Source organism: Gossypium raimondii, chromosome 11, assembly GCF_025698545.1.
Source record: "Gossypium raimondii isolate GPD5lz chromosome 11, ASM2569854v1, whole genome shotgun sequence".
NCBI lineage: Eukaryota > Viridiplantae > Streptophyta > Magnoliopsida > Malvales > Malvaceae > Gossypium > Gossypium raimondii.
Genome location: NC_068575.1, coordinates 3,498,222 through 3,512,888, shown reverse-complemented (window position 1 = coordinate 3,512,888; position 14,667 = coordinate 3,498,222). Strand labels below are relative to the sequence as shown.

At 32.2% G+C, this 14,667-nt stretch overlaps 2 protein-coding genes across 3 annotated transcripts; both read left to right on the top strand.

The window, feature by feature from the left end:
- The first annotated feature begins 1,760 nt into the window (after positions 1 to 1,760).
- Positions 1,761 to 7,911, top strand: LOC105761271 (disease resistance protein RPV1-like). 2 transcript variants are annotated; one of them, XR_008190805.1, is made up of 5 exons: positions 1,761 to 2,422; positions 2,561 to 3,658; positions 4,057 to 4,097; positions 6,685 to 7,388; positions 7,679 to 7,911. XR_008190805.1 is itself a non-coding variant. In XM_052623428.1 (2 exons), exons 1-2 carry the CDS (start codon positions 1,941 to 1,943, stop codon positions 3,507 to 3,509), a joined length of 1,431 nt encoding a protein of 476 aa, XP_052479388.1. In that variant the 5' UTR covers positions 1,761 to 1,940; the 3' UTR covers positions 3,510 to 3,733. The 2 variants fall into 2 exon arrangements, 1 of the variants encoding a protein (XP_052479388.1); XM_052623428.1 differs by lacking the exons at positions 4,057 to 4,097; positions 6,685 to 7,388; positions 7,679 to 7,911 and having other exon boundaries at positions 2,561 to 3,733.
- Positions 4,195 to 6,338, top strand: LOC105801303 (disease resistance-like protein DSC1). Its single transcript, XM_052623440.1, has 2 exons — positions 4,195 to 4,854; positions 4,980 to 6,338. Exons 1-2 carry the CDS (start codon positions 4,624 to 4,626, stop codon positions 5,304 to 5,306), a joined length of 558 nt encoding a protein of 185 aa, XP_052479400.1. The 5' UTR covers positions 4,195 to 4,623; the 3' UTR covers positions 5,307 to 6,338.
- Positions 7,912 to 14,667: the final 6,756 nt, after the last annotated feature.

Sequence of the window (14,667 nt, the reverse complement as noted above, 5' to 3'; positions counted from 1 at the left end):
CCGCTATTAGTATTTTATAATATGCAAAGTTATAGATTTAATTCATTTTCTCTAATTGAATTATTCATCTAGATTTATTTCATGTAAAAGATAAAAACACATAAATTTTTTAAAAAGTTTAGATATAATCATATTAAATGCATATATTTATTCCATATTCACTCTAAAATCCAAATAACATATGAAGCTTTCTATTAAAAAAAAGATAAAGTTACAACTATGTTTCTTTGATTCTATGCGCGCTTGTGAATGTATGAAAATAAATCTCAACAAGGAGGAGATGAATGAATGCGCATGATAAATTTAACTTTTAATATTTATATTTTTATTAATTAATTTTTTTAAAATTAAATTAAATTATTAATTTTTAAATAGAGTTAAATAGTCTTTTTAATGAAAATATTGATTAAAACTTGAATTTATTAATAATATTAGCGTGATAATCCACGTGCATTTCATGTTGAGATGATACTATTTTATTTTATGTCACGTCAACAAATAATTTAAAAATTATAAAAAGATTAAATTTCAAAAAGTTAAAAATAAAAAATTCAACAAAAATTGCATGAAGCACACTTGGATTGACATGTGAGAGATCATATTTGAAAATTGAAAGTTTTAGTCAGTATTTTCATTTAAAAATAATAATTCAATTATTTTTGAAAATTTGATGATCAAATTTCACTATTTCTTAAAAGTTAATAGATAAATTTAACTTAAAAAAGAATAAGAAACAAAGTAACAAAAAAATATAAAAGTTAAAGACTAAATTTATAATTATGACTAAATTTTGATTTACCATACTAGAATTAAAGATTGATAAGAAGCAGAAGAGGATTAAGCTATGTAGCATGGGAAGTAGTATGAGTTTAGGCATTCCAAGAATTGTTTCAGTTTCCACGAATTCATTTTCATGGCTAATTCTGTTTTCTTCCTTTTCATTTTATGAACCTTCAAGGTTGTTAATGAGACTAGGATGACGTGTTGTACTTCGTGTTTTTTTATTTCTTGGAAGTATACTGGGGATGGCTGGCTGGTGGTCTTAGGGTGAGTTTGGATGGGCGGTACGTTTAACTGCAATTAGTGTAAAAACAGCGTTGGCGGTGAAATTAGATACTGTAGCGTGAGACAAAAAGTAAGCTAAACGCACCGCACCGCACTCAATCGCCCTTCCAAACCCACCCTTAATCTGCTTTTAATATTGTGTAAAACTTTTATTTTTATAAACAATTTATTATATAATATAAATATAGTTAAATCTCGGGTTGATTTTAATTCAGGAGGGTAGGCAGGGCCAAAGGGCAAATTATCAGTTTAGTACTTTGAAATTTTTAAAATTATAAGTTAGTTTAATTGTAAAAATGCACTTTACCTCAATTTAATCTCTTTAAAATTTTATAATTTAATTTTAATCCCCACATAAACTTGTGGCTTCTTCTATGTTCTAATTTATGCAAAATTGATTCTTCTTAATAAGAAGATTTTTAAAGTGTGTATTATTTTCTTAATACAAAGACCGAAATGAAAACTAATAAATCTTTATGGATTTTAATAAAAAAATTAAAATTTTGAGTAAAAGTTCTATTTTTTTAATATTTTATAATAATACTGGTTAAAAAAATTATAATAATATCTACTCCATAATAAAACCAACCGTCCAACATTTTTTATTTATTAAATTTTATAATTAAACTACCTCCATTTTGTCAACCTTCTTGAAGTCTTCCTTGTTTGATCTGTGACCCAACTTGTGTTCAACCACTACACCCTTTCATTTTTCCACAGAAATTGCCTAGAAACCTCTGTTTACTTTCCTTGCAAATTTGATCTATTCTTCTCTTTCTTGATGCTCCTATACTTAAAAAAGACTGTTTGTAGTTTCTTTCTGGCTGGCGATTAGGAGATCTGTTTTCTGATTTTGATACCTTTTTCTTCTCATCATGTTGTCGTTGCCTTCAACTTCATCCTCCATTTCTAGAAAGAAATATGATGTCTTCTTAAGTTTTAGAGGTGAAGATACCCGCAAAAACTTCACTGATCATCTTTATCATGCTCTGAAAAGGAGTGGAATAATCATCTTCAGGGATGATCCAAAGCTGGAGGCCGGCGAAGAGATCGCGCCAGAACTGTTTAAAGCCATTCAGCAGTCATGGTGCTCCGTAATCGTATTTTCAGAATCTTATGCTACTTCGGTTTGGTGCTTGGACGAACTTACTGAGATTGTTAAGCAGAAAAACGACAAGGGTTATAAAGTGTTTCCAGTTTTCTATGACGTGGATCCATCTGATTTAAGAAAACAGAAAGGAAAAGTTGAAGAAGCCTTTGCGGAACATGAAAAGAGATATGATGAAGATAAGGTCCAAAGGTGGCGATATGCTTTGACTCAAGTCGCAAACATTAAGGGATGGCATCTAAATCACAGGTAATTCCTTCATATCTTCTCTCTTTTCTATTTTTAATGCTTACATGATGTTCTTCTCTATTTTAGAATACATATTATATCCATGTCCATTAGCTGTTGATTTCTTGTTTGGAAACCAAATTTTGTTTGTGTTTATAGGCATGAAACCGAATTTATTGGAGACATTGTTAAAAAAATAACAGCAAGATTGTGCGAAACATATCCAATTGCCCATGATGAGTTGGTTGGAATTAGTTCACGCTTGAAGGAGCTATATGCGAAAATAGACATTGGTGAAGATGATGGCCGCGTTATCGGAATTTGTGAAATGTGTGGCATCGGTAAAACGACTCTTGCAAGAGTTGCTTACACTCAAATGTCATCTCATTTTGAAGGTAAAAGCTTTCTTGCTGATGTTCGAGACGTTTCAAACAAATGTGGACTTGTTTCGTTACAGAAACAACTTCTTTCCCAAATCTTGCCTGATGAATGCTTTAATTTCTTCAATGTTTATGAAGGAAATGTCATTATTAACCACAGGCTATCTAACAAAAGGGTTCTTATTGTTCTTGATGATGTTGATAACCTACAACACTTAAAATGTTTGGTTGGAAGGCGTGATTGGTTCGGTTTAGGGAGTAGAATCATTGTAACAACAAGAGACGAACATTTGCTCCGATCTTACCGTGTTGATGATGTATATAAGCCTACAACATTGAATGATAATGATGCACTTCGACTTTTCAATTTGAAAGCTTTCGGTTGCGAGAATGTGCCAAAAGAGGATTTCATTGAGCTTGTTGAACATGTTGTAGGTTATGCTGGTGGACTCCCTTTAGCTCTTGAAGTTTTGGGTTCTTTTCTATGCGATAGAGATGCAATTCAATGGAGAAGTGCAATAGAAAGACTCAAAAGAGATTCTAACAAAGAAATTCTTGACAGACTTCAAATAAGCTTTGATGGATTGGAAGAAAGGGAGAAGAATATATTTCTAGATATAGCATGCTTTTTTAATGGAGAGGAGAAAGATTTTGTAATGAAAGTATTAGATGGTTGCGAGTTTTTTCCCGATATTGGAATTGATATTCTCATTAAAAATCTCTACTAACAGTTAATAAATAAAACCAACTGCGGATGCATGACTTGCTACAAGAAATGGGAAGAAAAATTGTTAGAGAAAAATCTATTGATGAACTTGGAAAACGTTGCAGATTGTGGGAGGAAAGAGATGTCTATCATGTGCTAACAACAAAAACAGTAAGTTATTCCATATAAATTATATATTCTGACTTTAGTTTAAATAAATTTAGGATTCAACACAAAACTACAATGTTTTTGGTACAAAAACATATATAACTTGTTCTAGTTATAAAGTTTTATTGTTTTAAAATAATAAAGTATTTATTTTAAATATTGATATAGTAAAATGAGTACATTTGTCTTGTATATTTCTAAAATGTGCTATCTAAATTCTTTTATTATAAATATTAAAAAATACCTCCGAATAAAAAGAATGTTATTTCATTGAATTCCTTTAGTTGAAAATTGTTTTATTTAGATTGTTTTTGTTTACTAATTTCAACCAAATAATAATAATAATAATGCTCTATTAAATTTCACCAATTTTTGTCTTATATTTTATTTTTTATTTTTAGGGTACAGATATGATTGAAGGTATAAACATTGACAATAAAAGGTAAGAAAATATACACACATGTATCTATATGTATAATATTGATGTTATTTTTTTATTTTGTAAAAATAATAAAAAAGAAGTGGAAAAATCTTCAATACTTAATATTTCCAAAAAAAAAAAAGGAAAAAGGAGTGGTATGTGTAAGTGAAAATGATATACATGTATGCATTCATCATCGTTGAGCTGTAAGCTTTAGTTGTTGCATTCGATTGTATCTATTTTCTTTCACTCTCTCTTTAGCAGCTGTATATCATGATTTCTAGCGGTGTGAGTTTGTGAATATTAGCTCCAATTCTTTTAAGCTGTATTATTCAAACTCGGATGTTGGTCTTATATATGCGTATGTGTTTAGTATGAGCATATTCAGTATTTTTTTCATGATCATCTCTTCGTATATGTGTTCGAATATGTGTTGGATATAACTGTTAGGCATGAGCATTTCAAAAAAGAAGAGATGAAGCAACATAACTTTTAGATACTACAAGTCTTGTATATATGTAATTATATTGTTATTCTATCTAGGGAAATGAACTCTTACTTTGAGCGCGGATGCTTTCTTGAAGATGAAAAATTAAGATTACTTAGAGTCTTTTGTCACTCAAATTGTTGTGATCTTGTATATCTTTCTAGTGAGCTACGGCTTTTAGATTGGACGGGATATCCTTTCAAATCCCTACCTTTAAGCTTCAAACCAGAAAACCTTGTTGCAATTCTCCTATCTTATAGCAACTTTGAACAACCGTGGAAGGAAAACAAAGTAAGAATTAACTCATTGGGTCTTTGTTTTCTAACTTATTTTGAGAAGGATTAAAGTGTTATTAACATAGAAGAATAACAAAAAAATGAGCTTTAAGTTTTTTTCTTTATTATTGCTTTTAACAGCCCATGCATAAGTTGAAAGTGATCAACCTCCAAGGGTCTGAAAACTTGATCAAGACACCAAACTTCAAAATGGCCCCAAATATTGAAAGTTTGGTTTTGGAATGTTGTACTAGATTAGCGTATGTTGATCCATTCGTTGGAGTTCTTAAGAGGCTTAAGCTTTTGAATTTAAGAGGCTGCAAAAGTCTTAGGTGTCTTCCAACCAAAATTGGAATGGAATCTCTTGAAGAATTAATTCTTTCAGGTTGCTCAAATCTTAAAAGCTTTCCGGAGATTGATGGTAAGAAATGTCTGCTAAGACTTTATTTAGATGGAACAAACATTTAACAACTTCCCCCATCAATTGGACATCTGAGAAGTCTTGTTTTGTTAAATTTGAAAGATTGCAGGAACCTTGTGAGTCTCCCAGGGAGCATAGGTGGGTGTACAAGTTTAAAAACTCTTAATCTTTCTGGCTGTTATAAAGTTGAAAATTTGTTGGTGTTATAGGCAGTTAGCAAGCTGGTTTTGGCTTGCTTGATCAGCAAGCCTCGTGGCTTGGGAAAGAAACAAAAGCAGAAAATGCCTTAAAAGAAAAACAGAATAAAAGCAAAGGAAAAATGGGAGAGCATTTGAATGAAAAACAAGCTAAGATTTTTCATTAACAAAACATTGGCGTGTTGCCATTACATATATCAAATATGAGTCAAGCTTACAAGTCAAAATTCTACCGAAACATTTACCTAACACCACTTAATACATTGAAAGATAGCTAGACTAGCTTGCTCTAGTTACTTTGCTGAATTTCAGTCAATCAACATCTGAAATTCCATCAAAAAGATTTACCAACTAAGTTTAAGTCTAGCTAGATTACAAAATGATCATTGGAGTAACCAAAAAGAAAAGAAACAGAACAGTAGCATTGTGCTTCAGCTGATGCAAGGCTTGGCTCGACTGCTTGTTGTGCTTCATGCTGCATGTGACCTACTTGGCCACCTTTGCTGCTTCACATGATGCATGGAAACTAACTTCAACAAAATTTACCAGAGAATTTGCAGAAAGTAGAATTCTTGGAGGAGCTTGACTTAAGTGAAACATCCATGACAAAACCACCACCCTTCATTTTTCAATTTAAAAATCTTAAAGTTCTTTCTTTTAATGGGAGAAAGGGACCTCCTTCCAAGTTACAAAAATATCTGTCTTCTCTGTTAAAGGTATTCCAAAGAGGAAGGACAAATTCCATGGCTCTAATGTTGCCTTCGTTGTTAGGTTGGAGTTCATTAACTAGGCTGAATCTAAGGGACTGCAATCTTTGTGAAGGAGATATTCCTAGTGATATTTCTCGTCTATCCTCTTTGCAATGCCTTGATCTTAGCGGTAACAATTTCATCGGCATACCTTCGTGTCTTACTCAATTTTCAAAGCTTGGATTGCTTCTATTGTCAAATTGCAGGGCGCTTAAATCGGTGCCTGAGCTTCCATCAAGTATACAAACTGTAAGTATAAATGGTTGTACTTCTCTTGAAATTGTTGCGTATCCGTCAGAAGTTTTCATTTCAAGGTTATCTGCAAATTAGTAGATTTTAATTGCTTCAGATTGGCTAAGAACATCGATGCCTTAACATTGCTGAAAAAACATTTAAAGGTTCGTTAATATCTCTGTTTCTCTCAGTCTTATAATTATTCATGGTGTTAGTTACCAAACAACCAGAGGTTTATTTTGCAGGTATTTGGAAATTCAAGAGAAAAGCTTGATATTATTATACCTGCAAGTGAAATCCCAGAATGGTTTAGTCAACAAAGAGGTGACTCTTCGATTAAGATAGATTTGCCTCTGGAAGTCCGGAATGGTAGTCAATGGAAGGGAGTTGGTTTCTGCTGCATTTTTGTCAGTGGTGGTACTTCAAGGGATGAGACTATCATGCGTAGAGCTGTTATCCACGATAGATATTCTAGCCAAGATGTCCAACGGAGTGGCTGGGATCTCTCATGTAATGAATGTCCCGTGAAGGACCACATTTTCATTCGTTATTTCTCGCGTGACTGCTTGTATCCAATTTCCTTGGAAGACAAATGTGGTGAACATGATGAAACCAATAATTTATGGACAATAGATTGCTTAGATCAGGAATGCCATCAACTTGAGTTGTCTTTCACAGATCCCTTCAGTGTTACGGTGAAGAAGTGTGGTGTTAGAATAGTGTATGAGAGAGCTTTGGAAGAAACACAAGAGCTGCATGGTAGTCAGTGTTTAGAAAATTTTGAAGATATCCAACAACACTCGGCTGATGATGGATCAATAGGTAACGATTCCATTAAAAAGCGAAAACGTAATATCTATGAGGAGATGGATGAAGGGCCGCAACCAAAACGGATGCAAAAAATTTTCAATTCTATAATGGGCAAACTGGGGAAGAAGCACTAATTGTGGTAAACTACATTGATCTTATATAAGTGTTTTTTTAGACTTTTTTTATCTATATATTATTTACAGTTTTTTTTATTTCATTTAAAGTATACAATTTCAATATCTTTACTCCCCATAATCTTTGAAATATATGTAATTAATTTAAAATTTTTGAGCATACACATGTTAAACACAAAGTCGTATTTTATGCATATCCCAAATTTAGATAACATTGCTTTTTTATATACCATTTAAATATTAATTATTCATTTAATTTATTCATTTATATATAAATTAGATATTATGATTGCAGGTCGAAAAAATGTAATCAGCGGGAGATAAGATGTGGAGGAAGTTGGATTGTTCCATGAAGAAGCAGCTAATAAGTAAGGTGCAAATCCTTTAACGATGTTTAGATTATAATCATCCTTTTATCTTTGTTGTTTCATTTTTGTTTGTAATTGTTAAAGACCAAAGTATGTGTTAAATGTGATATGTGTCTAGTTTAATTTTTTAAAATTATTTTTATATTTAAAATATTAATTATATCCATATGTGTCTAATTTAATCATGTTTTAAATGTTTGATATTCTTATACATGAAAGTGAAATCCCACAATGATTTAGCCAGCAACAGAGTGGTGACTTGTCAATTAAGATACCTCTTAACATTCGAAAGGACAGTCAATGGATGGGAGTTGCTCGTTGCTACATTTTTGTCAATGATGATACCGGTTGTGATGCTAGTATCCATGGTAGAAATTTTGGAATAGTAGATATGAGTAGATTTATTTTAGGGGAACAATATAAGCAGCCCATAATGAAGGACCACCTGAGCAATGTAACAATCAAAGTTGTGCAGAATTTGAAGATGTTGATTTGTGTTTACTGAACTAATTAAAAATACGACTACGGCAAGTATACCTATTGATAAATAGTATAGTTATGGTGAGTAGAGATATCGTGTCCACGAGAACTAAAAATATTAGTAATTACCGTTTTCCCGTTATTTAGTCGACAAATTGAAGTGATTGTTTTAAAACTAAGATTTCTAAATTAATCTAATTAAAGAACGCAACAGAAAATAAATCAAGAAAATAACTGAATAACAACTAATGAGAGAGAAAATACCCAAGAAAGAATCCACAGACTTCATCTATTATTATGAATTTGATTTAAACAATTTATTCACTTAGTATCTTGATTCGTAGAAATCTCTAAATTATGCTAGTATCTTTTTCGAGAGTAAGAGCAACTGACTCTAGTTGATTTATTTAAATTTCTTTCTAATTAAAACCTCATATCATCGTATTAACTTGATGTGGATTTCCTATTAGATTTGACTCTAATCCAGAGATTTATGTCATCCTATTTCTAGAATTGCATGCAATTCCACTCAATTATGCTAGATATACTCTTAAATAGGGATTTTTGCTTCACTGATTAGGCATATAAAACATGAATTAATATTCTGAAAATATTAAAACAAGAGATAAGCGCACATAATTGAGAACAAGAATAAAGTATTTATTGCATAAAATAGAAATTAAATAATAGAATTCATCATAGGTTTCATCCTCCCTAGATATCTAGGGAATTAGTTCATAATCGTGAATCGAAAAATCTCAAATTAGAATAACCACAAGAAATAAAGAAACTCATGAAAACTTCAAAAGAAATTAAAAGGAGGTCTTCAATCTTGATGGAGATCTGCTTCCGAGTTGGCTCCAATGGTGTTCTTCGAGTTGTTTATTCGATATTCTCTTATGGCTTCCTATTCTTTTCTTCTAATTGGTATTTATAGACTTTAGAATGCTTAGAAAGTCTAATAATTTCTTTTTTTCTGAATGGTTGGGATATGAATCGCGAAATTAACACGACTTGGCACTTGGGCATGTGCCCAGCCCGTGTGGCTCTTGAAATCTACTATTTTTGTTTAATTTTAGCTCGTTTTTCACTCCTTTCGCTCCCAAATGCTCTTCTAAGTATAAAAACATGAATTCAAAGAATTAGGAGCATAAAATTCACCAATTTTCATAAATAATCATCTAAAAACACTTTAAGAATGAGATTAAAATATGTTACTTTTATCGCTTATCAAATATCCCCATACTTAAGCATTTGCTTGTCCTCAAGCAAAATTATCAACTCACAGTAAGGTAAATCTTCCTCAACTTATAATTCTCATCAATAATGTCTCAAAATAATTCACAAACAATTCTGCATTGGCAATTCAATTAAAAGGGCAATAAAGATTCAAACAATCCAACACAAAATTTTTAAAGTATGAAAACATAGGTGTCTCCCCTTATTTAAGTAATTACCTTTAATTCACAACCGACAAGAATTGACATCCTCCCTAAAGATTCACTCAAGCACTCAAAGTGTTTAAGGTTCAGTATGCACTAAACAATCGAACAATAAATGTCATTATCATAGGCTTGCTTGAAAATCAAATCTCCACCACTATAAAATGATATGACACACCAATCAAAAGGTCTTTAAGAGGTTGTAATGAGGCTTAGGTTAAGGGTGTGGAAAAAGGCTAGAAAAGTTGGTTATAATCGAGATCAAGTTGATAAATTACCAAACTAGAAAAAATAAATAAATGCTAAAATAAAAGAAAGTGCATAAATCAATACTATTTAAGAATGAAAACTAGCTTCTCGATAAAATATGAAATTAACGTTTCAAGCTCAATCAACAAAGAAATTTAATCAAAATATTTTTTTCAATTTTTTTAAGAATAATAAGAAATAATTTAGCAAATCAAACAAAAGAGCATAGTTAGGCAACTAACCAAATCAAATATCGACAAAAAGGGAGTCAATAAAACGGGAAAAAGTCGCAACGAAAAAAATAGGTTACGAGTTAACATTCACGGGTTAATCAAGAAAAGATGTGTTAGACTCAACGACATTCACTGAGGGTTAATTTAATAGGAAGGTTTTTTAAAGGATAAGTGGGTTAAAACCTAAGTACATTTATCATCTCAGTGTATCAAATCAAAAGTGTGGTCTCAACGTGCATAATCGACGCAAGCGACGCAAGCTCTAGAATAAAAAATCAAGTTGATACACTCATAACCAATAATAAAATGAGCATGGAAAATGTATGCTCTATAGGCTCAAAATCTCACAAAAAATCATCGTTTTGATGTCAAACTCGCAAATTTAGAACTTCAAGATAATACCTCAATTCAGAGAAACTACCTGAAATTTTTAATTTTGAAAAATAACTTATCATGTTTGACTCTCTCATGTCTTAAAGTTTAAATCACCTAATGCACAAATATCTACAAATTAATCCAAAACAACATCAATAAAAATCTCAAATCGACAAAAAATACTCTAATGGAAATATGAGAAAATTGTTTAAATATCACAAATAATTCGAGATTTTGAATAATTATATAAATAACCTCCCTACACTTAATATGTACATTGTCCTCAATGTACAAATAGATAGACACATAGAATAAGCAGAATATCATAGGAAAAGGAGAAAACTGAAACTACATTGAATATGGATGAAATCGCTAGAATAGTGAAAACCGAATTATAGGAAAATCTAAATGAAGTGCATGGTTCAGTGCAAACTAGTAAGAAAATAAACACAAATAATGAAGAAGATTAAGAGGTTACAAACTCAATTAGAAACAACCATAAAAATAAAAAAAAATATAGTTTAAAAGATAATAAAAGAAAAAAAAGTCTAAGAAAATAAAAATAGAGCAACTAAAAAATAGAAAAAGAAAAAGGAAAAGAAAACTAAAAAGGAAAAGAAATAAAATCAATGATCCTCATCAGAGGCATTAGTATCGTGAGTCACAGGTGTTGAATAAGATATGTGGAGGTGCTGATAAATCTACTGTAAAGTTGCATCTATACTATTGAACTGCTCAAAACAGTGTTGCTCTAAACAAGTGAACCGCTCAGAGAGGTCCATTAAGGTGGCAGCAGAAGTAGTAGTACGATGACTCAAAGGTGGATGATGAGGTGGATTCTCCTACTGGAAAGGGACATCATCAGAAAGTCATCATGCTCATCCTGAGAGTCAAAATGAGATAACCGATATCGAGAAGGATCCACTCTATGCAATCGCTCGATCATCCTCATGTCACTCATGCTCGACAATCCCTACGGTGACATCTATCCAACTAGTGTAAATGAGAAGGACTGCTCCGGAGTGTCTAGGAGGCCGAAGAGCCGTACGAGACGAGTCACGTAAGGGCCTAAACAGATAAGGCCTTCCTACTACATTCTATTTGATGGTGGCAAGCTAGGGTGATGAAATAGGTATGATAAAAAATGTGCCCCATGGTCATATTCCACAAGAAATAAGCATTAAATGTACTGACGACTCTAGGATCTCTCTCTTCGACCGGCCAATGTGTGAGCCAAGATGGCATGAATATAAGGCAAGGCCGGAGGAAGGAAAGTCGCCTTCGACCGACTCGGGTCATATGGCAGCATATTCGTAGTAAGGTCTACCCAGCATAGCGATGGCAAGTAGTGGGTGCCGGTATAAAGTGAGGAACCCATCGACATTCATGAACTCCTTAGTATAGAGTCCTAAAGTAGCTCCGAACTTAGGGACACTCATATAGCATGTCGTACCACCAAACCTGAATGAAATAGTACGCGGCTCATCATGGTCGGACATTACGTGCTAAAGAATGAATTTCAAACAAAACTCGAGGGTTAGGTCTGAGTAGGTAGGCTCGATGACGAAGAAGAATCGGTCCCAAGGAGTTGTAGCAATCAGTGCATAGACTTGATGAGCTAACTGGACCTACTCTAAGGCTGTCCAATCAATACAATAGCCTAATCTGAATGGCCTTTGTCGAAGATGCTAATGTAAGTCCTCTTGAGGACCCTGTGGAAACCGTAAAAATGGATGGCGGGCATCGGCAGAAGCGCACGACGAAGAGATCGCGCCTGGAGTCTTTCGCTTTTTCGAAGCAAGGATAGTGACCTTAGACTTGCCTCTAGTGTTCGTCATAGTGAATATGAAATAAAATAAAATAACCAAATATTAACATGACAAGAAGCAAACGGACGAATCAACATAGTAAAGGAAATCTAATAACCTATTCAATAAAAATCGAATTCAACCTAAACAAACCGATGAGTAAAGAAATCGACATTGAAAATAATATAAACAAAAATCGGAAAAACAATACCAAAAGAAACAAAACTTCATAATGAAAAGAATCAATTAAAATAATCCTAAAATTGGAATAACAATAATTAACAATTATAATACTAAGTAATAAAATAAATAATAATAATAATAATAATAATAATAATAATAATAATAATAATAATACTAACTAAAAAAATGAGTAAACAAGTTATGATTCCACTAGAACTAAAAATAATAACAATGAATATAATAATAAATAAACAAATAAATACCTAATAAATATATGAATAATAAGATAAATAATAATTTTAATAACGATAATTGATAATGCAAAAATAGTAATAAATAAAATAATATTAAAAAAAGGGTAAACTGGGAGGACTGACGGTGGGGTGGTGATGGTGACCGGAGATGCGACAATTAGCAAGAGGAAAGGGTTACGCATGGTGGTTGGTTGGCGACGGGAATGCTTCGTGAGGGGAACGAAAAGAAGAGGGAAAGGGCATCGGGGTGTTTGTGCGGTGGGGGTGCTATAAGGGGGAAGAGGAAAATCAGGGTTGGGGGTTGTGTTGTCGAAGGGAGAAGGAAGAAGGGGGGAAGGGAATAGGGGTAGCGACATTGAAAGGAAAGAGGGGAATGACGAGGGAGGCAGTGGATGATAGGGAGGGGATGGTCGTGGTGGTTCGGCGAGGGGGAAAGGTTGTTTGGTCATGTGAATGTGGTGGATGGTGGAAAGGGAGAAGGGAGAAGTGAAAGGGAAGGGGAAGGAAAATTGTGTGTTGGTCGACGGTGAAGGGGCAGGAGATTGGCGACGGCTAGAGTGGGAGAGGAAGGTTACGAAGTAAAAAAATTAGGGTTTTTGGGTTGAAAATAGTGACACGGTCATGTAAAGGCCCGTGTTAGGCTACATGGCAATGTTACACGCCTGTGTCCAAACTTCCTTAGCCCATGTGTAATTCAAAAATCAAAGCCTAGTGATCACACAACCGGTGTACTAACTATTAATCCTCTAGAACTCCTTTATATTTTTGCACAAAATTCTTTTATTCTATGAATATCGAAATTAGAAAAGAAATCATTCATGTATTTCTCACTTTTGTTAATTGATGATTACAAATCTCTCCTCCATTGGCATTTTCTCAAGTTTCTAACAGTCATTTTCGACCAAAGTGTACTCTCAACTCTCCAAGATCTTTCACTTTTTTTTTATGGACCCTTATCCTCTTCAACTATTTTATGAGTTGGCTCATCACTATTTTCTCCATTAATTTTAGGGTCATTATATCTTTTTTTCATTCTCCAAAGGTTCGTTTATCACCTTATTGGGTACATCAACCCTTAGAGAATATGTGCATGTAAATTGAAAACACAGTTATGAATTATCATTATTCAATGTTAAGTTTTTGTATATTTTATGATATTTTTATAATTTTTATGTATTTTTTATGAGAAAAATATAAGATTGAATTATAATTTGTTATGTGTCATCATCGATTGACCCGTCAATTGATTTTAACAATTAATGTGGTAAAAGCGAAAATTGTTAAATAGTAAAAACTCAATTAAGTGCAAATTTAATACAGAATTCAATTGATTTTTCTTTTATACCTATAAGCTCATTTTAAATTACACTATAATATTATAAAATCATAGTTTGCAATCAATCATTTACTCTTACGTTAGCAATCAATTTTTTTCTCAACCAAAATAAAATTTTGATGCATTTTATAATTCTTTTATGATTTTTATAAAATTTTACATTTTTTTATTTTTATAATTTTTTGTTAAAGAGCAAAGGCTTAATTGCATTTTGAAAATTTTGAAAATTTTTAGGGTCTTTTGATGCATTTTGAAAGTTCAAGTACCCAATTGAGTGAAAAAAAGCAGGGACTTAATTGCTTTTTATTTTTGAAGAAGTTTAAGAGCGTTTTGATGCATTTTAAAATTTCAAAACTTAATTGAGTAGAAAAAATAGATGCTTAATTCTTTTTTTTAAAAAAGTTTAATGATTTTTACACTGTTAAGCCGATAAAATTGTGAGAAATCCAATTAATGTAGTTTCAACAAATCAATAAAACAGCTCAAGTATATGATTAATTTTAATAGATGATGGAATAGAAATAATTTTTATGGATGATGAAATGAAAATATAATT

Excerpts from the sequence above, each read along its gene's own strand:
- LOC105761271 (XM_052623428.1), top strand. The coding sequence starts at position 1,941 with ATGTTGTCGTTGCCTTCAACTTCATCCTCCATTTCTAGAAAGAAATAT. Across the intron at positions 2,423-2,560 it reads GGATGGCATCTAAATCACAG|GCATGAAACCGAATTTATTG; the intron begins GTAATTCCTTCA and ends TTGTGTTTATAG.
- LOC105801303 (XM_052623440.1), top strand. The coding sequence starts at position 4,624 with ATGAACTCTTACTTTGAGCGCGGATGCTTTCTTGAAGATGAAAAATTA. Across the intron at positions 4,855-4,979 it reads AACCGTGGAAGGAAAACAAA|CCCATGCATAAGTTGAAAGT; the intron begins GTAAGAATTAAC and ends TGCTTTTAACAG.